The sequence below is a fragment of the Papio anubis genome, chromosome 9 (assembly GCF_008728515.1).
Source record: "Papio anubis isolate 15944 chromosome 9, Panubis1.0, whole genome shotgun sequence".
Lineage (NCBI taxonomy): Eukaryota > Metazoa > Chordata > Mammalia > Primates > Cercopithecidae > Papio > Papio anubis.
In genome coordinates, this window is record NC_044984.1 from 82,532,597 (window position 1) to 82,554,874 (window position 22,278).

Sequence of the window (22,278 nt, forward strand, 5' to 3'; positions counted from 1 at the left end):
CAATCAGGCAAGAGAAAGAAATAAAGGGTATTCAGTTAGGAATAGAATAAGTCAAATTGTCCGTGTTTGCAGATGACAAGATTGTGTATTTAAAAAACCCCATTGTCTCAGCCCAAAATCTCCTTAAGCTGATAAGAAACTTCAGCAAAGTTTCAGGATACAAAATTAATGTGCAAAAAATCAGAAGCATTCTTATACACCAGTGACAGACAAACAGAGAGCCAAATCATGAATGAACTGCCATTCACAACTGCTTCAAAGAGAATAAAATACCTAGGAATCCAACTTACAAGGGATGTAAAGGACCTCTTCAAGGAGAACTGCAAACCACTGCTCAGTGAAATCAAAGAAGACATAAACAAATGGCAGAACATACAGTGCTCATGGATAGGAAGAATCAATATTGTGAAAATGGCCATACTGCCCAAGGTCATTTATAGATTCAATGCCATCCCCATCAAGCTACCAATGAGTTTCTTCACAGAATTGGAAAAAACTGCTTTAAAGTTCATATGGAACCAAAAAAGAGCCCGCATCTCCAAGACAATCCTAAGTCAAAAGAACAAAGCTGGAGGCATCACGCTACCTGACTTCAAACTATACTACAAGGCTACAGTAACCAAAACAGCATGGTACTGGTACCAAAACAGAGATAAAGACCAATGGAACAGAACCAAGTCCTCAGAAATAATACCACACATCTACAGCCATCTGATCTTTGATAAACCTGAGAAAAACAAGAAATGGGGAAAGGATTCCCTATTTAATAAATGGTGCTGGGATAATTGGCTAGCCATAAGTAGAAAGCTGAAACTGGATCCTTTCCTTACTCCTTATACGAAAATTAATTCAAGATGGATTAGAGACTTAAATGTTAGACTTAATACCATAAAAACCCTAGAAGAAAACCTAGGTAATACCATTCAAGATTTTTTTTAAAGAAAGAATATTATTATACTTAGTATGTGCAACAGTTTCGTGGGTTTGGTTTTTTCGTTTATTTCTTGTCTTTGGTTATTTTTTCTTTCAGTAATTTTAGTCTATAGAGTACTTTGAAAACAATTTCAAAAATAGGTGAATTTCTATATTAAGCCCAGTGACAAAAGAAAATGTATTCAATTTATGAATTCTGTTCTTGTTTATACTTAGATTTAAGTCAATTATTTGAATTTTTACTTTAGTTAATATTCTTAAAACTGAGGTCACGGCTGGGCACAGTGGCTCACGCCTATAATCCCAGCAACTTTGGGAGGCTGAGGTGGACAGATCACCTGAGGTTGACAGTTCGAGACCAGCCTGACCAACATGGAGAAACCCCGTCTCTACTAAAAAATACAAAATTCGTCAGGCATGGTGGCACATGCCTGTAATCCCAGCTACTCGGGAGTCTGAGACAGGAGAATCACTGAAACCTGGGAGGTGGAGATTGTGGTGCGCTGAAACCATGACATTGCACTCTAGCCTGGGCAACAAGAGCAAAACTCCATCTCAAAAAAAAAAAAAAAGAAAAGCAAACTGAGATCACACAGTCATACTACCAGATATTTTTTAAACTAGAAAAGAATAAGAGGTTATAGTTTTTCATAAGAAAACTGAAGCCCAGAAAAGTTGCCCAAACTCACAAGATCACAATGAACTTTCACAGTTCATTACTCTTTAGTCAAATTACTGCTTTATTGTAGACAGTTACTTAAAGTCGACGAAGTACATTTTTCATTTAAATATAACTTAGAGTCTATTGCAAATTTTTTGAAGAATAGTATTTAAGTGCCTATTGTTAACCACTTTCATTTTAGTTTTTATAAGAATGGGCTAGACACGGTGGCTCGTGCCTGGAATCCCAGCATGGTGGGAGGATGGATTGAGGTCAAGAGTTTGAGACCAGCCTGAGCAGCATAGCAAGCAATATTAATTCTGTCTCTACAAAAAAGAAAAAAAAAAAAAAAGTAGCCAGATGTGGTGGCACATGCCTGTAGTCCTATTTGGGAGGCTGAGGCAGATGGATTGCCTGAAGTTCAGAATTCAAGGCTGTAGTGAGCTATGTTCACACCACTGTACTTACTCCGGCTTGAGTGACAGAGCAAGACCCTGTCTAAAAAAAAAAAAAAAAGTATGGAACCCTACTTTTTCCAATAGTTTTAAATTTTAAGTTTTTAATAATTTATCAATTTAATGAAGTATAAAGATATCTGTGATAATTTCAGGAATTTGTCTTCATTTCAGATTGATACCTCATTAATTATCAAACCTGTAAATTTCTCTTTTCCATATTCACCACCCTGCGTTTGTTTTAAAAGTTAGTATTTGATTAAATAATTTTTCTCTCCGTAAAAAATTTCAGTTCAAATTATACATGTTGATATTTTGCTTTGAATGTATAAAGCAAAAATTATAAAATTTAAGTGTATTTTAAAGTATGTCCTACTAATTAATGGGAAATAGCACTCATATGGATATGGAATCACAAGTAAAGTTTAAAATATCTTTTTTTCGTGTTATAAAATTGTTTTCTGAATTTTTATCTTTTCTGTTCTCAAATTGCAGTGTGGACTCCAATTGCATTGACAGTGTTTTTAGTGGCTGTTGCAACATTATGTAAAGAACAAGGAATAACAGTTGTAGGAATTTGCTGTGTGTATGAAGTGTTTATTGCCCAGGGGGTAAGCCAAATTATAAATATATAAATTTACTTATTGATATGTTTTATCCTAATTGAATCAGATTTTATTTTCTTTTATTTTCTAAATGTATCATTATGTAAATTAATGTGTTTACCAATAATAATACTAGAAATCATGTTTTATCCTCATATCTACTGAAAATTACTTAACATTTTATGATACTTTAAGTGTTTTAAGAACTGTATTTTAAATTTCAATAATGGAATCATTAGGCAGCTTGGAAAAGTATGCAATAATACTGTACAGTATAATTCATTATTGGGTAAGACTGTTGAGCTCAGTTTTATTCATTATTAGCTTCACACATTCTTCCACATTAATTTCATAATTATACTTATATCTAATCTTGCAATTAGAAAGTACTACAGTATTGAAAACATTGAGATATGTTGTTATTTGTTGCTTAAAACGTTTATTTTCTTTTTCAGTATACTTTGCCATTATTATGTACTACTGCTGGACAGTTTCTCCGTGGAAAGGGTAGCATTCCATTTTCTATGCTACAGACATTAGTAAAACTCATTGTCTTGATGTTCAGTACGTTATTACTTGTTGTAATTAGAGTCCAGGTTATTCAATCCCAACTTCCAGTATTCACCAGGTATGAAATTCTGGTTCTTTGTTTTCTGCATTCTTTTTTTTAACTTTGGATTTTAATGTTCATAAATGTTCCAGAAAGTATTTTATTTACTTTGTTTTTTAACAGTTTTATTAAGCTATAATTAACATATTTTTTAAACTGCATATGTTTAAAATTTACAGATTGGTAAATTTTGACATATGTATACACCCTTAAAGCCCCCACAATAAAGATAATGAATGACCCATCCCAAACTGGTTAAGTGTTAAGGTTAGTGTTAATTTAGTCTCCTCTATCCTTAGTGATTTTTGTCTACTCATTCTGTCAGTTACTGAGAGAGAGATGTTGAAATCTCTGACTATACTTGTATATTTCGCTGTTTCTCCTTGCACTTCTATCCGTTTTTGTTTTACATGTTTTTGAAGCTCTGCTATTAGGCGCATAAAGAACTAGGATTGTTAAGTCATCTTGAGGAACTGATCTCTTTGTCATTATTAAATGAGCTTCATCCCTAGTAATAGTCTTTACTCAGAAATTCACTTTTTCTTATCCCAGCTATCTTTTGTTAGTGTTATGTGGTGTATCTTTTTCCATCTTTTTACTTTTTACCTGTCTATGATTTATGTATAAAGATTTCTTGTAGCGTGCATACAATTTGGTCTTTTGTTGTTTGGTCAGATAATCTGACTTTTAGATGGGATATATCATGATTTATATTTAATATGGTTATTGATATAGTTTGATGGAAATCTGTCATCTTGCTAAAATTGTTTTATCTTTGTCCCATCTATTCTTTGTTCCCTTTTTTTTCTCTTTCCGCCTTCCTTTGGATCCTTTTTTAATATTTCATTTTATCTCCTTGTTGGCTTATTAACTATAAATCTTGGTTGTTTTAGTGTTGCTTTAGGGATTTTAGAACATCTTCTGCTTATCACAATTTACCTTCAAGAATATTCTAATTTTGAATATATGTATAAAATGAAAAATATCAGTATATATAGTATAAATATCATATATAATATACATTTTATATATGTAAGAACTTAGCTTTTGTGCAGTTTGCATATGTTTTCCTTGAACATACATTGCTTTAAACAATTGTCTTAGAGGAATTTAAATAATAAAAATATTTTACATTAACCATGGAGTCACCATTTCCAGTGTTCTTTATTCCTTTGTTAAGTAAGATTTTTATATGGTACTGTTTTTCCTTTTGCCTGAAGGAATTTTTTTAGCACTTCTTGATTAAAAGTATCTGGTTTTCAAAGATAATTTCTCTGGGTGGAGAATTCTACACTGACTTTTTCATTCAGTATTCTGAAAATGTAAATCTACTGTCTTCTGGCTTATGTTGTTTTCAGTGGGAAAACCTCTATCATCCTTACCACTTTATGCTAATGTATGTTATGTGTATTTTTTTCTATGCCTTTTTTTAATATTTCCTCTTTATCATTGTTTCTTATGTATTTATGTTTCTTGTGCTTAGTCAAACTGAGCTTCTTGAAATCTGTAGGTTTTAATGTTGTATAAATTTTGGAAAATGTTTAGTCTTCAAATATTTTTGCCATCTTTTCTTTTTCATCTTTTTCTTGTATGTCACTTAAGTATATTTAAGTTTCTTGAAGTTGTTGCACTGATTTTTCCCTCAATCTTTACCATTTTAGTTTGGATAGTTTCTTTTGCTATATCAAGTTCACTAGTCTTTTCTCTGAATATCTAATCTACCCTTCATTTCATCTAATTATTTCTTATCTGTGAATCTGTTTTCATCTTCAGAAGGAAGTCTGATTTGAGTCTTCTTTTGTATCTTCTATATCTCTACGTGTTCTATTGCTTTAATGTCCTTGCCTACTAATGTCATTCTTTGGTCAGTTTTTATCGAATAAATTTTCTCTTCATTATAGGTTGTATTTCTCTGCTTCTTTGCATTCCCGGTGATTGTTGAACAGATACCATTTGTGAATTTTATCTTAATGTATTCTATAACTTTTGAGTTTTATTCTGGAATGCATTTAAGTTACTTGGAAAATGTTTTATCTTTCACTCTTACTTTTTTTCTTCTATTTTTTTGAGATGGAGTTTCGCTCTTGTTGCCCAGGGCTGGAGTGCAATGGCGCGATCTCAGCTCACCGCAACCTCCACCTCCCAGGTTCAAGCGATTCTCCTGCCTCAGCCTACTGAGTAGCTGAGATTACAGGCATGCGCCACCACGCCCGGCTTTTTGTATTTTTAGTAGAGACAGGGTTTCTCCATATTGGTCAGGCTGGTCTGGAACTCCCGACTTCAGGTGATCCGCCCACCTTGACCTCCCAAAGTGCTGGGATTATAGGCATGAGCCACCACACCCAGCCCAGTCTTGCTTTTAAGCTTTGTTTTGTGGAACCACAACAGCATTTAGGATAAGACTAATTTCACTTCACTACTGATGCAAGATCTTTTTGACTATTCGAAGTGAACTGTAAATTATGATTTATTATTTTTACCGGAAAAAATATGTAAGTTGTGAGATTCCATATGAAAATTTTGAAATGATATTATTTGTTCAAATAGTACTTATTTTTATCAGATATTTGGTATGTTTTTAGAAAATCAAGTCAAATAAGTGATAGTACTTGATTTTTCATTGGCTTACTCATTTTAAAGTGAGAAAATGGATCTTTTAAGTACTATATATTATAGCCAACAAAATTTAGAACACAGACTAAACTAATGAAATGTATATATGTCATGGCCTGGGAATAGATAAACTATGGTATAAGTTTTTGTTAGTATTTACTAAGAGAAAAAGTAGAACACAAATTGTTACATAGCCCTACACAGTTACTACTTTGTACTAGAAGTTTGGTTTTTAGCTTCCTAGGAGTCAAAGAGGGAAGAAAGCTTCTAGGTGATAATGGTTTTCTCTCTCCGTGATAGGAGAAAAATATACTAATTTTTTCCAGGAAGCATAATTTTTAATTAACATTTAGCTCTAAAAGAAATATCTCATGTAGGAAAGCATTGGTGAGTGTTTTCAAAAGTGATTCATACAACACATACAACAATAAATCTTATACAACTTTTTGTTACTACTTTTAATCAAAAGGTTTAATGGAATACTTTTGCAGTATTGTAATATTATAGGATGCATGTCTGAACTATTCTAATAATAAACAGAAATGGATGACCTGCTTGCCTTTCAAATAGTCCTTCATAAATATCACTTCTCTGAAGTAGATGTTTCATAAAGTTTTGATAGTTTGAACTCTAGCAAGAGTCTGAGTTACACATAACATTTATCTGTGTCTTCTGTTTAATAAGATGACATATAAAATGTTTATTGTTTAGTGTTTTATTTATGTAAATAATTCTGTATTTTAAAAGTTTTATTGGTAATCATTTTTTAAATCCTTTATACAGATTTGATAACCCAGCTGCTGTAAGCCCAACTCCTACAAGGCAACTGACTTTTAACTACCTCCTTCCTGTGAATGCTTGGCTTTTATTAAATCCTTCGGAGCTCTGCTGTGATTGGACCATGGGAACAATACCACTTATAGAGTCGTTACTAGATATTCGAAATCTGGCCACATTTACTTTCTTTTGTTTTCTGGGGACTTTGGGAGTATTCAGTCTCAGATACTCTGGTGATTCCTCCAAGACTGTTTTAATGGTAAGAAACTTTTCTTAACTTTCCAAGTGATGTTACATTCAGTTGAATAAGTAAGAAACTACCTTTAATTCAGCAAAACCATCTTTTTAGAAGCATTCCTTCTTTTGTTCAACAGCATCCCAATTTATAAAGATATTTCAGTTATCCCAAAATTCGCAGTTAATTTGCAGGCATAATTTGACATATGTTCAGCACATAAAATATTTCTTACCTTTATCCAACTAAATTATATACTTTCTGAAGAAATTGATTATACTGTATTTTATTTGTTTTCTTGGCACAGAGAAGAACGTCATATAAGATACACAACTAGCAATACAGAGCTTTTCAGTTCTCATGAGCAAGGTGGTTTTTATTACTCCCTTAGATAGCTTTTACTATGTTCAGAGAACTCTGATTATTTGAAAAGTTCGTGTGTGTGTGTCTGTGTGTGTGTGTATGTGTGTGGTTATTTTTCTGTACTGTTTTTTGTTTTTTGTTTTTTTAATTTTCTTACCCTGCCTCATTTCATACTCGTAAGGGTTCTGTTTTCTCTTGCTTTTAATTATTAAAGACAAGCCCGGTGCATTGGCCCATGCCTGTGATCCCAGCATTTTTAGAGGCCAAGGCAAGTCGATCATTTGAGGCCAGGAGTTCAAGACCAGCCTGGTCAACCTGGTGTAACTCTCGTCTCTACTAAAAATACAAAAATTAGCTGGACGTGGTGGTGGATGCCTGTAATCCCAGCCACTTAGGAGGCTGAGATTCACTTGAACAGGAATCACTTGACAAGAATCACTTGAACCAGGGAGGTGGAATTTGCAGTGAGCCGAGATTGCTCCACTGCACTCTAGTCTGTGTGACAGAGCAATACTCTGTCTCAAAAAAGTAAAAATAAAAATGTATTGAAGACAATAGGATATATTCTCAGGCATTTATTATATGTCAGAAAGTATGTTTAATGAATTGCAGATACATAATTTTTTGCTGTAGCTGCTAGATTGATTTATTCATTTAATTAAAAACAGACTTTACCCTTCGTACAGTGCAGCATTTTAGGCACTGAGGTTTTGATAGTAAATACACAGTTCACGTTTCCAGAGAACTTACATTCTAGAGAAATTTGAATGTCTGAGATACAGAGTAGATTGAAAGATTGTGTTTTCTATTATCCTTGAACATGTTTGCCTTACTGTTGAAACATCCTGTTGGACATTTTGAACAGCACTTTTTGTCTGGAGTTCATAAAAGATACTTAAGCTACACATAGAAATTTTATTCATTAACATAGAGATGGTAATTGAAACCAGGATGTAGATAAGGTGGACTGTAGATGAGGTTATAGAGCAGCATTTCTCAACTGGGGTTTTGTCAGTTCTGTCCAAGATGGTAGCTGTTAACATTCTAGATGCACAGAAGTTCACTCATACTCATAATGGAAGCCTTAGAGTGTTTGGTGTTAATTCTCCCCAGGAAACAGTTGAGTGGGCTAAATACAGTGAAAAGAGAAGACATCTACAACTAGGTCTTGAGAAACTCCTATATTTAGATGTTGAAGAGAAGGATCCTAAATAGGAGACATATCAAATGAAGAGAAAGGTAGGAAAGTGTATTAAGAAAGACCAAACGGTTAACATTAACAGATGCTCTTGAAGGGGAAAGTGAGATCTAGAATCTGTTGGATTGGACCTCTTTTAGTCTGTAGTTATTTAAAGGAAATTTGTTTCTGTGCGGTGAGTGATTTGATAAGAAAGTGAAGAGAGCTAGTATAGATAACCTGTAGGAATAAGTTAACTTTGACTGTTTCAAAGGATGGGATAAACTTGATTTATTTCCCACCTAAGTAAGGGAAGACTATGCTGGTCAGGCAGTGGTTTCAAGTCAGACTGCTAATCTTATGTAGGGCTTGGGGGAAGCATTGAGATCTGGCATTGGTAGACCTTCAGAGGTAGGAGGGAGTGATGTCAGGGAGAGACTGTTGATTGCTTGGCATATAGAAGCATTTTTGTTGGAGTACTCAGCTACTCGGCTGACTTTTAGAAGAATGCGGATATCCCTGATGGGTTGGCTTGCAGGAACATATTTATTAAGTTGAAATGTTGATTGGTTAAGTGGTGGACTTAAGTTGATTAGTTAAGCAGGCTACTTGATACTATGGCAACAAAATCTTTCCTAAGATCATGGGAACTTGTTTTGTACCTGAGGTATGTAACGAATAGGGAAGGTAGCTTAAAAGATGTATTGTTAAAGATGTTTAAGGCTGGAGAGACAAGAGCATGTTTAAATATATAGATAGGAAGAATACAGTTGATTAGAAAGTGGTTAATAAATTAGAGAAGGAATAATTGTTAGTGAAGTTTATGAGGAGCAGGAGATATGGAGCACAGGTTTGGCCTGAGATAGAAGAGACACCCCTTATGTTACAAGAAGAAAGAAAATGAATGTGGATGTTGGTAGGTTTAGCAGCAGGAAATTGAAGAAATTCTTGTTTTATGGCTTTAGCTTTCCCTGTAAATTAGGAAATGTAGTTGCCTGCTAAAAGTGACATGAGTCAACAGTTTGAGAAAAGTAATGAAGATTCAAAGCAGTCAAGAAGAGTGGAACTTTTGGCCGGGCGCGGTGTCTCAAGCCTGTAATCCCAGCACTTTGGGAGGCCAAGATGGGCGGATCACGAGGTGACGAGATTGAGACCATCCTGGCTAACACGGTGAAACCCCGTCTCTACTAAAATATACAAAAAACTAGCCGGGCGAGGTGACGGGCGCCTGTAGTCCCAGCTACTCGGGAGGCTGAGGCAGGAGCATGGCGTAAACCCGGGAGGCGGAGCTTGCAGTGAGCTGAGATCCGGCCACTGCACTCCAGCCTGGGTGACAGAGCAAGACTCCGTCTCAAAAAAAAAAAAGAGTGGAACTTTCCAGAGAAACCTAGAAATCCTAAACAGTCTTAAGGATAAATTTGAACTTGATGCTCATGCTTTTATGATAGTATTAATCTGTTCAGCTTAGGGACTTTCTCTAGCAGCGCATTGCCACTCTGATAAATACAGACAAAAGAAATAAATGGTAGAATACATCCAAAGCTGGAGTTTTGCTAAAAGAAAGTTTAAAAAAAGGAGAGGTAGGGGAATTAAGGTTTCAGCAAATAAAATAATGGTGCATGTAATGTAAACTGAATTTAAAATGCATATAAAAATGGAACAGCTGTGGCCTTAAGCATAACTTTACTTTCAGTATAGTCCTAATAAATGTGCTATTTTTTATGGTGATATTTTCTGAAGATCTCTGGAAGGGATAAGTAGAACAAAGTAGTACCTACCAAAGACTAGATACCATCTTATGCACTTATTAGATAAGATGTCATATATTTGTCAACAGCAAAATGTAAGTCGTTATTAATCCCCATTTTATTTGTAAAGAACTAACTGGGTTCAGTGGCTCATGCCTGTAATCCCAGTGCCTTGGGAGACAGAAATGGGAAGATCAATGGAGGCCAGGAGTTTGAGACAAGCCTGGGCAAGATAGTGAGATCCCATTTCTAAAAAATTTTTTTTAATTATCCAGGCATGGTAGTGCATGCCTGTAGTCCTAGGTACTTGGGAAGCTGAGGCAGGAGGATTGCTTGAGCCCAAGAGTTCAGGGGTGCAGTAGACTATGATCATGCCACTATACTGTATCCTGGATGACAGACAAGACCCTGTCAAAAAAAAAAAAAAAAAAGGAAGAAGAAGAAAAGAAAGACTCTTGAGGCAACTGAGTGGTTTGCCTTATGTAGGAAATGAGAAGTAAAGCAGATTTGTCTTGAACTCTTTGCTCTTTCTACTAATATCCTAACATTTAAGGACAGTTTATATTACTGGAAGAAGGAAATTAAAAGATAGTGATAGTTAACTAGGTTGACATACATTATTAGAGAGCATATTAGGACTTGTAAATAAGTTAATCATTAGAGGACCTATAGATTTTTCCTGAGAGTTTTTTTTTTTTTGTATAGCTTATGCATCAGTCTACAATACACTTTTGGGTGAATTTAACACTTAATTCCTTCAAATGAAATTGCCTTAGGGTAGCCATGAATTAATAAGTATAATTTTTTTTTCAATGAACTACATACATATTCAGGAACTTTATCTGTTTCACATTTTTTGTCAAGCATTTCTGGGAAATGGAAAGTGAATTCTATGCACTCTTAGTTGTTCTTACCTTTTTGATTTAAAAAAACTGAAGTGTCAGACCTATAAATTGGTATGATGGTGACCAGTTTGATGGTAGTGATTTTCCTCAGATTCAGTGTTGCCTTATTACAAATCATTAATGTGTGAACTTTTGTGGAGAGAGTATTCTTTTCAATGTATATACCTCTGTATTTCACAAATTAAGTCAAATAGAAAAAGACATTCTTTCACCTTAGCCCATTAGAAGAGTCTCAAACTTGTGAAGCTAAAGTTTTAACTTGTTTATTCAATTAGGTACTATAAAACAAATCACGGTAACAAAATATGGAAGCAGATGTCCATAGAAACAGATTTCCTAATAGTGACCAAACTTATTTCCTTCACAAGCTATTTATGTGCTAGTGTTTTGTGGGTGTATAATGTGGAAACCACATGTCATCCCATTTTCAGAATGGTAAGAAATCTAAACATTTTTATGATGTTTCATTTCATTGTTCAGTGTTATATTAGTAATTTTAGAAATTCTTATAGAATGAAAGACTGTTGATTTAAAGGGGGTCAGTTTTATTTTTATGCATACACCAAGCTTCTAGTTAAATACATTTAACCTTTCAGGATGTTATGTGAAGTAATGCTAAGGTACAGTAGTCTGCTTTCTTGTCTGAACAACACCTGATTTTGTTCCCTCAGTTTCCAATATCATGCGGTTCCTTAAAGTAGTAAAGTTGTAAAAATTGACATGTTTAAATTTTTTTTAATCAGCCTTTGTAGTTTTGATTTGTTGAAAAACCTATTAGCATATTTCATTATCATCTTATTTTTACCACACGCACATAGCTAGATGTGTAAAATTTTTATTTGTTTAATTTATATTCCTCCTAACTGAAGTTTTATGCCTTTTACCAACCTTTCCCCATCCTTCTCCCTCCAACCCTGGTGACCACCATTTACTCTATTTCTGTGAGTTCAACTTTTACAAATTCTACATACAAGTGAGATCATGTGTTATTTGTATTTCTGTGGCTGGCTTATTTCTATTAACATGGTGTCCTCCGGTTTTATCCATGTCAAAATGACAGGATTTCCTCTATTTTAAGGCTAAATAGTATTCCAAAGTGTATATGTACCACATTTTTTTCATCCAGTAATCTGTTGATGGATACTTAGGTTGTTCCCGTATCTTGGCTATTGTAAATTGAATAATGCTGCAATGAACAGGGGAGGTCAGATCTCTCTTCGACTTACTGATTTCATTTCCTTTGGATCTATACCCAGTAGTGAGGATGCTGGATCACGTGGTAGTTCTATTTTTAATTTTTTGAGGAGTCTCCATACTGTTTGCTTAATGGCAATGCTAATTTACATCCTACCAACACTGTGCAAGTGTTTCCTTTACGTTCTTGCCAACATTTGTTATCTTTTGCCTTTTTGATAATAGCCATTCTTACAGGTGTGAGATGATATCTCATTGTGGTTTTAATTTTCACTTCCCTAATGATAGTGATGTTGAACATTTATATACTTGTTGGCCATGGGCATGTTGTCTTCTGAGGAATATCTGTTTATCTCCTGTGCCCATTTTTTAAATTGGGTTGTTTTCTTACGATTGAGTTGTTTGAGTGTGTTATTTTAGATACAATTTCAAAAAGTACTTCCACTTTTTATTTAACTAGATGAACCTTTATTGTTTAATTTTTCTTAAAGATGTGAATATTTACATTAATTAAAGTTTTTATATTTTACTACGCAAGCGTATTCTTTACAGAAAACCAGTGAGATATAGCTAATTATGCTTCTCAAATTTAAAATGCTGTAATGGTTTAGATTTTAATTTCAAGGAGTAATCACTTCCAAGCACACCTAGAAATCTTGTTTTCGAAGAAAGTTCATAGATATCTTGTAATTATAACTTCTAGAATTCAAGATTTCCATTTCACCTTGCTTACATACATCCTGATGTTTGTTAATGCCTAAGTTGCCTTCTTTATGTTTAAATTAATATTCTTCACAGTATTATTAAAAATAGTTTACCAGTACACTATTCAAATTAAATGATAAAATATTTGAATTCGAGTATCAGATGCCCATATATTTCTTAATTTATTATAAATTTATTATAAATTATTAAATCTTTTTTTTTTTTTGTAGGCGCTTTGTTTAATGGCATTACCATTTATTCCTGCATCGAACCTTTTTTTTCCAGTTGGATTTGTTGTTGCCGAGCGAGTATTATATGTTCCCAGCATGGGATTCTGTATTTTGGTAGCCCATGGATGGCAGAAAATATCAACAAAAAGGTGAATTTAAATGTCAGTTCATGTAATGCTTACTGTGGAATTAAGTATGACACATTTTAAAATTTAAGTATTTAGTTCAGTTTTCTAAGTCATGCTTTTGTATCTTTTGGTTTTTCATCTCCATAATCTCCACATTTGTCTTGTAAGACAAGTTAGGAAAGCTCCACAGAATAAGCACCTACTTATTCTGTGTTCTTCCCCATATTTATGCAATTTGATTTTACAGCCTGAGACAGAACAAACTTTGAGTCAGACCCAAATGAAAACAAGGATGTTACTGAGAATAAAGTCACAAATGACCATTGCCACTTCCATATTCAGTGAACTAAGATAATAGTCATCCTACTTAAGTGAGTCGTATTGAGTTAATATATATATAATTCATATGGTAAGCAATCTGTAATTTCTTGCTATCATCACTATCTTCATTATAATCTTTGTATCCTAGTTGCCTCAGACTAACAGTTAAGGAAAGCATAGTCACACTATATATGCTTAGGAACTGTCATTGTTATAGTTATTATCTCGTTGTATACTTAAGCTGTGGCACTAAAATTACCAAATCAAGCAAATTGTTAAAGGTCAAGTAATACTGATGTAATAATATTAACTTTGAATTTGCAACTTGAAAAAGAAATAGTCACTTCTCTCACTTTCCCATTTTCTAGTCACCCCTAACCCCACAGAATTCTGACTTCTCTCCACTTCACCCTTAATATACAACAAAGTACCTCCTAGTAGCTAAACTAAATCAACTCTTTTAATTTAAAATTCATTTCCCTAGTGTCTGTAAAAAGTGTTTCTCTTGATTAATTCTTCTGGCTGTACCTGCTCTTTGAATTTTTACATTTTTCAAAGTCTTATAGCCACTTTTTTCACACTGCATGTGTTCCACAGATAATCTCATCCATGTCCGCAATTTTTTATTGCCATCTACCAAACCTTTTCTCTTAGCTTCTACCCATATATCCATTTATAATCACTACCCATTTTTGAATGCCTGCCATGTACTAAGGACCATGATAAACACTTTAGATTTGTTTTCTCATTTAATCTTGAACTACTTAAGTCTATTTTGCAGATGTGAACATTGAAGCCATATTACCCAAGATCACACAGCTAGTAAATAACAGTCTTGTTTCAGATTTACATCTGACTGCTTCTAATGACCATGTTCTTTCTCATCCATACTCATGTGTCCTAGTTAAGTGGATCTATCAAAATGAAAGAAATTAAACCATGTTATAGGAACAAAAACACAGACTCAGAGACTATTAACACTAAACAAGATCATAAAGATTATAGGTGAGGAATTGAGCCTTCAAATAATTAACCTAAAGTTGTATAAGTAATTTGCCTCTGTTTAATGAAGAGTCACTTTTACTATGCCTTTTAATAGACAATTCTAGCTTTACAGTAGAGAAATAAAGAATATCATGATAGCCTTGGTATAAATTGTAAGCAAAACATTTTCAAATGTGACCAGTGGTAAGGTTGACCAAACCTTTCTAAACTCAATTAAGAATACTCAGTTGTAGAAAATGGCAAAAAGGACTGTAAATATAAGAAGTCACATTTAAAAATTGATTTTATCCATTTATAATCATTTAATTTAAACAGAACTTTTGAAATATAGCCAATATTAGCATATATAATGCAGTTGACTGGAAAGTCATATTCACAATATTTAATTTTTTTGGTGTTGTGTCCTCTAAAGTTGGGTGATCATTAGAATGAATTAGAATAAATTCACATCTGATATTTTAGGAGCATTTAAGATACTTCTTACCTCTGTTCTAAAAGGTAAAATGCTTTTGGTGATGAAGACAATTTTTTTTTGTTTTGCTTTTTTTCTCTTAAACAGTGTGTTTAAAAAGCTATCCTGGATTTGTCTGTCTATGGTGATACTCACTCATTCCTTGAAAACATTCCACAGAAATTGGGATTGGGAATCGGAATATACTTTGTTTATGTCAGCCTTGAAGGTAAAGTGTTGTTCAGAATGACGGGAAAGTATGTCATCAGTGATTTCTTGGAACAATTTCTAAGCTGTTTTAACTTTGTTTTTAATTAGACATTTAACAGTCAAGATTAAGTACTTCACTAAAAGATTAATAAAAATAATTTGTTGTTTAATATATGCCATAACCAAATGCTCTGAATAATACTTAGCTATATGCCCAAAGCATATATGATAATTCCCTAAGTGCTATACAGTTATTGGAAGCTCAAATGACACGATGTTTAAATCAGAATAGTATATTTCATTGGTTCTAAAGGTGCTCGTTTTTTTCCTTTTTTATATCTCTGAAATCAAGTAAGTCTTAGAGTGAAAAGCATCTTAAGTTAGTGGCCTTTTTTCTTTCTTAATGGTACTTAAAATAATAGTAAGTTTTATAATTGATGGCATCAATTCAGTAAAATAAAATGCACAGCAAAAAAAAAAAAAAAAATGTACCCAACGATGTGGAAAATAACCAGTGGTTACAATACCATCAGAAAGATAAGCATTGGCAGAAAGGAAGGACATAAGATTGTCCTGTAGAATGTACCTTATAAATTGGAAAAAGGTCTTTTAAAAAACAAAAATTTGGTTTTTTTAAAGGTTATCAGCAAAGATGTTTTCAAGCTCTCCCTTACTAGTACCCCTCTTCAGATACCTGAATTTTTACTTCCTTTGGACTATTTCTTAACTCTTTGTTGTTTAGCTTTATTGGATTGCCGCCTCATTCCAGTAGTCTGTGTGACTTCTTGATTCCACATCTACTTAAGATCAGATGACTCTCTTCTTATACAACTCAGTAACTCTACTCTCTCTCCCAGCTCAGAAGTCTGCCAACAAGTGAGACCTCATTACCATGCTTATTAAACCATACTCCTAGGAGACCAGTGGAGCCCCATAATTTTCCAGAATTTTGCTTATACTCACTCCCAGAACAGTGGTTGGAACCTATAGCCACAACCGCTGCAATTAGTTGCTTGGCTAAGTGTCATCTGTCTGCAAGAACACCACGGCAATCTGTGAACTTTGAAAACACAGATTGACTCAGAGGTTTAATCTCAGGGTTTCCGTTACCATAATGGACTACATAAATAACTTTAAATATGTCAAGTCTAAAAATAAGTCATCAGTGCAACATTTAAACACATTCTCATGTTCCAGTGCTTTTGCTCCTAAAAATGCAAATGGTAGAGCAGAAGTTTTGAAACACCACTGTGCTTTCATCAAATAACATTTTCAGTAAAATGTTAATATATAACATGAATGAAATAAGACTGTTATGGTTTTAGTATGTTGGTGTTCAGGTGAAGGGAGAGTAAATTTGGTGAAGCAGTCTTTATTTGACTCCTGTGTCATCCCCAGAGACATTTCCATAGAACATTATTTTCTTAATAGTATACCAAAGAAATATTTGTATGAACTGGAGTCTATCTGTGCTTGTATTTAAGGTAAATAAAAATAATGCCAAACTATGGAATAATGTGGGTCATGCTCTGGAAAATGAAAAGAACTTTGAGAGAGCTTTGAAATACTTCCTACAGGCTACCCATGTTCAGCCAGGTAAGCATTATTAACTAATAAATTCATGAATTTTATTTTTAAAAAAGTTTTGATTATCCATGGGGGAAATAAGATAGAGTTTATTTACTTTTATTCTAAGTGACTTGAATACTAGAGTTCAGTGCTTGCTTATTTTCAATTGGATTACATATAATAGCCACTTAATATCAGACTGATACCTGTATTCAGTATCAGTATTCCCTGATAGTTCACACCTGTATTCCCAGCACTTTTGGAGACTGACACAGGAGGGTCAGTTGAACCCAGGAGTTCATGACCAGCCTGGGCAACAAAGCAAGATCCTGTCTCTACAAAATAAAAATGAAAAAATTAGCCAGGCATGGTAGTGTGGGCATGTAATCTCGGCTACTTGGGAGGCTCAGGTAGGAGGATTCCTTGAGCCCAGGAGTTCAAGGCTGCAGTGAGCTATGATCACATGATTATACCACTGCACTCCAGCCTGGGTGACAGAGTGAGACTGTGTCTCAAAACAAACAAAAACATTTATGGATTTTTTCTTAACATAGAGTTGTTGGGTGGCATGGATATGGATAAGCAATTTTGGTGGAATGATGGGTACAAAAGCCTGATGGTAGTGAGCTTAAGAGAGTGGTTAAAGAATAATTGGATACAGTTCATATAGAAAACTCTTTTGAAGGGTGTTGATAAGAAATAGTGGTAGTGCTGGGTTTGGGGTCAAGAAAGGATGGTAAGATAAGAGGGTTTTGGCTTTGTTTTTTAAGCCAGTTTGGGCCAGAAACAGTGGCTCAAGTCTGTAATCCTAGCACTTTGGGAGGCCAAGGTGGGCAGATCACTTGAGGTCAGGAGTTTGAGACCAGCTTGGGCAACATGGTAGAACCCCATCTCTACTAAAAATACACAAATTAGCCAGGCACTGTGGCAACTGCCTGTAATCCCAGCTACTTGGGTGACTGAGGCACAAGAATTGCTGGAGCCTGGGAGGCAGAGGTTGCAGCGAGCCAAGGTCGCACCACTGCACTCCAGTCTGGGTGACAGAGTAACACTCTGTCTCAAAAAAAAAAAAAAAAAAAAAAAAAAAAAAGGTGGTATGGTTACATGCTTTTCTCTTGCAACTTTTTAGCTATAATAGTGATGGCATACACATGGAAAATTCTGTTAAATAGGATTAAAGTTTTGTCAGTTGTGTATTACTAATCAAGAAAGGGTTTAAGGAGTGAATAAATGATGAACCACCAAATCTAAGCTGATTAAGAAGGGATGCGAGAGAGGATGAGGGATGGAGGAAAGGTAACAAGATCAGTGGATCTGAGGAATTGTTGATATCTGAGTAGGATGTAGCTAGAGCAGCAGTATTTTTCGATAGGAGTGCTATTGGCATTTTTAGTGTAGAACTGTATTACAGAAGGTGTACCAGACATGGCCCCCATCCACCAAATGCCGTCATTATTTTCCATTCAGAGTGATGACCAAAAAGAAACCTCCACGCATTACTAAATATCCTTGAAGGGGTGCAGCGTGTCGGACACTATTGTTTTCTTCTAGTAAGTACAACTATGACCATTGCACTCACTGGCTAAGGTAGAAAGAAGGTGAAAATCATTTGGGAAAAAAGTCATCAAGACCACAGTATTCAAAGATTAATAGCTATATGGATTATGAAATCACTAAATCATTAAGAATTTTGACAAATGTAATGTTAGAGAAAGCAACAGGGAGCCAGAGTCTGTGATCCAGGAATTGGTGACTACAACACTAATAGGAATAGTCGATAATAGAGTTAAATTACAATCAGAGATGAGTATGGTAAAAGGAGAGAGAATTGTCCAAAAATGGCAACATGGATCAAGGAAGAAGGTATCTGTTTTTCCCCCAGGCCCAGTGTCACAAAGGATAGAAAAGAACACAGTCACCACTTGAAAGGGCTAAAGGTAACCATGTCTCCAAAACAAAGCTAAGTTTCAATTAGAGAAAGGTGAAGAAAAAGTTGTGAAAATATAACTGATGGTCTAGCCTTTCAGTTTTATCTCCGTTAGACCTTCATGTAGTTTAGTTTTTCTTGGACTATGGGATTAATGTCCTGTACTTCCTTACTTCTTTGCCTTTATTTTCTTCCTTGAGATTAGAATTTCTCCCTTCTCCCTTTCCTCCCATTTTCCAGTGACTTCTAAAACTCTTCCTATCTTTCCAGCTATAAGCAAATAGTTTTCATCTGTAAAACCCCTTAACTTCCTCTGTATCTTTCCTATATTTGTAATTTTCTATTTAGTGCTATATTTTATTTTAAATACAAATTTATTTAAAATATTTGTTTAAACTGTGGAGCTTCCTTGGGGTAGCAGGAATATCTGATTCATTTTTGTACCCCTGCATCATCAACCCCTGCATCATCAAGTAGGGTCCTATGCGCAGTCAGCAGTCACTAAATATTTTAATTCATTACTTTCTTAAGTCTTGAGATGTACAATGCATGGATTAATTAGATTCTAGGAGTTTTTAGAGAAGCAGCCATCTTTGATTATCAGGCATACAAGGGCTTTGAGACTGAGATGCTACTTAGGCCTCTCAGACTCTTCTTGCTTGTTTCTAAAATGGGATCTGTTTTAGAAATCTGTCTCACAGCATTGTTGTAAATACTAAGTTAAGTGTGTGGGGAGTGTGTGTACACATTCAGTTTTGTCTAGTGACTAGTGTGCCTATCACAGGATGTTGCTGATATGGACACTCAGTTTTTAAATGATTTTCCCGCTCATTGTCAATTGTCACTAATTGCTGTTTTTGAGATATTTGTTGAACCTTTCTTCTTCAGTTTGATTTCACTATCACACTTTCAGAATTGCTCTTTCTATTAATAATAAGCCATGGGATAGGAAAACAAGTAAACCAGTTTATTATAATGTGTTATGAATAAAGCATTTAAACTTAGAAACATTGAATGTGGCATCTAGAGGTTTCTTGGCCTATTCCATGTTTTTTTAAGCTGTATTCTTCCTAGATGGGTTTGACAGATGAAATGACATGTTATTTTACTGTATGTTTAGAGTTAGATAGTTTAGATGGGGCAAGACAGTAACCAAGATAAGGTTAAAAGGGACAACTAGCGTGATGGTTAGTTAAAAGTTTTGACTCTGGCATCAGACCTTTTCTCAAATTTAGTTCAGTCACTCTAAGTTTTCTATCTACAAATTTGAAGTAATAATATCTCCATTCTTTTGTATGGATTATGTTAAATACTGGTTATATAAGACTTGGGCCAGTTTCTAGGCAATAATATATATTCAGTAAATATGAGCTGGTAAATATTAATGTCATTATTATCACTGGAGCCAGGAAAGGAGGTTGCCAAGTGTGTCCTACAGACTCTGGCTGAATGACAGATGAAAGAGGTATGCTGACACAGGTATTTTGCCTGACAGTGCAGCTGGGAGACCTCACGGCTCAGCACCACCAATGAGAGAGTGCAGCAGCCATCGAGAGAGTGCACCCCGCATAAGCCAGCCCTGGTCACATTTATTTAATACAGATTTAATGATAAAGGCTTGGAGCAAACACAATTTGTATGTAATAAACATTGTCAACCCCCCGAGTAGAGAGCAGTCCTGTGCGCAAGTGATCAAAGATTGGTTTCTGGAGACAGGAGTAAACAAATTTATCTAGATAAGTTCCTTTACATTCCCTTGTTATCTACCCTTTGCTCTCAGGCTCTGGATAAGAGAATCTGGCTGCCTTCAGCCATAATTCCCTTCTGAAGCTTTTGTAAAACCTCCCGACCTTCCAAAAAGGTTTGCATCTTTCCCAACTTTTCCCACCACCCTGACCGAATTCCTACATCTCCCCCTTTTCTGTTTTTTGCATCAAGTTTTGTTGATTGAAGAGTACAGATGTGTGCAGCAACAGGTTTGTCAGGCGCAGCAGTTATAACTCATATTCCAGCTTTGCATCCTAGAATTAGTAAGTAACATAAGACAAGCATGAATATAATTAGTAATATTCTTTTCCAATTAAGGAGTGACATGTAGTGTTACTTGGCAGCTCAGTCCAATGTGTGTCGTTACTAAGGAACCCCACTGGGGGTATGTTAATCCCCCCTAGCCAAGCAGTTACATTATTAGAGGCCGGGAAGGGGGTGTCTGCCCAGGTAACAGGGTGAAAGAAAGGAGGATTTAGAAGATGGGCCTAATAGAGAGTAGCAGGTACAGATAGCAGGCAAAGTGAGAGAATAAGAAAAACCAATGTCCTACGAGAGTTGTAATGTACAACTGAAAGCATAGTAAGGAACAAATTATCTGGAGTGAATAGTGTCTGTGTCCAGAACAGGATTCACTCAGCCTCCTGAATTGTCTTCGTCAGCATCCCCCAGGTAATGTCTGGGGCTTGTGTCATTCGAGAAAGCCGCATCCTCTGGGGCTGCTGGCCCTGCAGGGTCATTTCCTTCATTTCTGATACCAGGTTGGGTCCTAGCGACACCATAGTATGGTTTGATGTGTCATGCTGGAATCCATAGAGGACCTGAGGGGTTGTGAATACAAGCATATCCTCTTCCCCATGTTAAATCATTTGGACCACACCATACATTACTATTTACATCTTTCCATAAAACCATAGGTTTTATGTTTTGAAGGGCTTTAGTGAAATGCTTTTCTATGGCTGATTGAAATTTATCATCTAAATTTTAAAAATTAAGGGTGAATAAGGCTTACACCAATAGCGTTGCAGGATCCTTACTTATATTCTCCCTTTTTTGTTTTTGAGCTTATTTTTAAGGGTAGAGTGGACACATTCTACTATGGCCTGTCCTTGAGGGTTATAAGGGATACCTGTGGAATATTGGATGTTCCACGTGTGACAAAATTGTTGACCTTGTGAGCTGGCATAAGCCAGACCATTATCAGTTTTAATTTTTGTGGGCCACCCCATAAACACAAAAATTAAGAGAAAATGTTTAATAACATATTGGGAAGACTCTTCAGGAAAAGCATATGTGCTAATTAGGTGAGAATTGGTATAAGTGGGTACATGTGTATCTGAGTTTTCCAAATTCAAGGATGTGAATAACATTTGTTTGCCATAACTGATTAGGTTCTAGTCCTCTAGGGTTAACACCTGTTGAAGGAGGGCACGTGCCTGTGAGTTGGCAATGTGGGCATTGTAAAATAATTTGTTTAGCTAGTCTTTGTGTAAGTTGAAATTGTTTAGTTAAGTTTCTTCAGTTTTGTTGGAAAAAATTGATGCAATTGGGTGGCTTGGTCAAGCAGTGATGTCATAACCTATAGATCTGCTTGTTCATTGCCATTAGCCAGTGAGTCAAGCAGTGGGCTGTGGGCTTGAGTATGTATGTTAAAAATAGGATGTGTATGTTGATCCAGCAGTTGCTGAA

General features: G+C 35.0%; 1 protein-coding gene across 5 annotated transcripts in view; it reads left to right on the forward strand.

Annotated features, from left to right (window-relative positions):
- TMTC3 (transmembrane O-mannosyltransferase targeting cadherins 3) overlaps positions 1-22,278 on the forward strand; it is a 55,540-nt gene that overhangs the window by 15,954 nt on the left and 17,308 nt on the right. For all 5 annotated transcript variants that reach the window (XM_021922742.2, XM_021922744.2, XM_009181389.4 and 2 more), the window contains 6 exons: positions 2,545-2,660; positions 3,110-3,282; positions 6,661-6,913; positions 13,212-13,360; positions 15,225-15,345; positions 16,811-16,922. In XM_021922742.2, the coding sequence (XP_021778434.1) occupies positions 2,545-2,660; positions 3,110-3,282; positions 6,661-6,913; positions 13,212-13,360; positions 15,225-15,345; positions 16,811-16,922 (924 nt within the window). The remainder of the gene's footprint in view (positions 1-2,544; positions 2,661-3,109; positions 3,283-6,660; positions 6,914-13,211; positions 13,361-15,224; positions 15,346-16,810; positions 16,923-22,278) is intronic.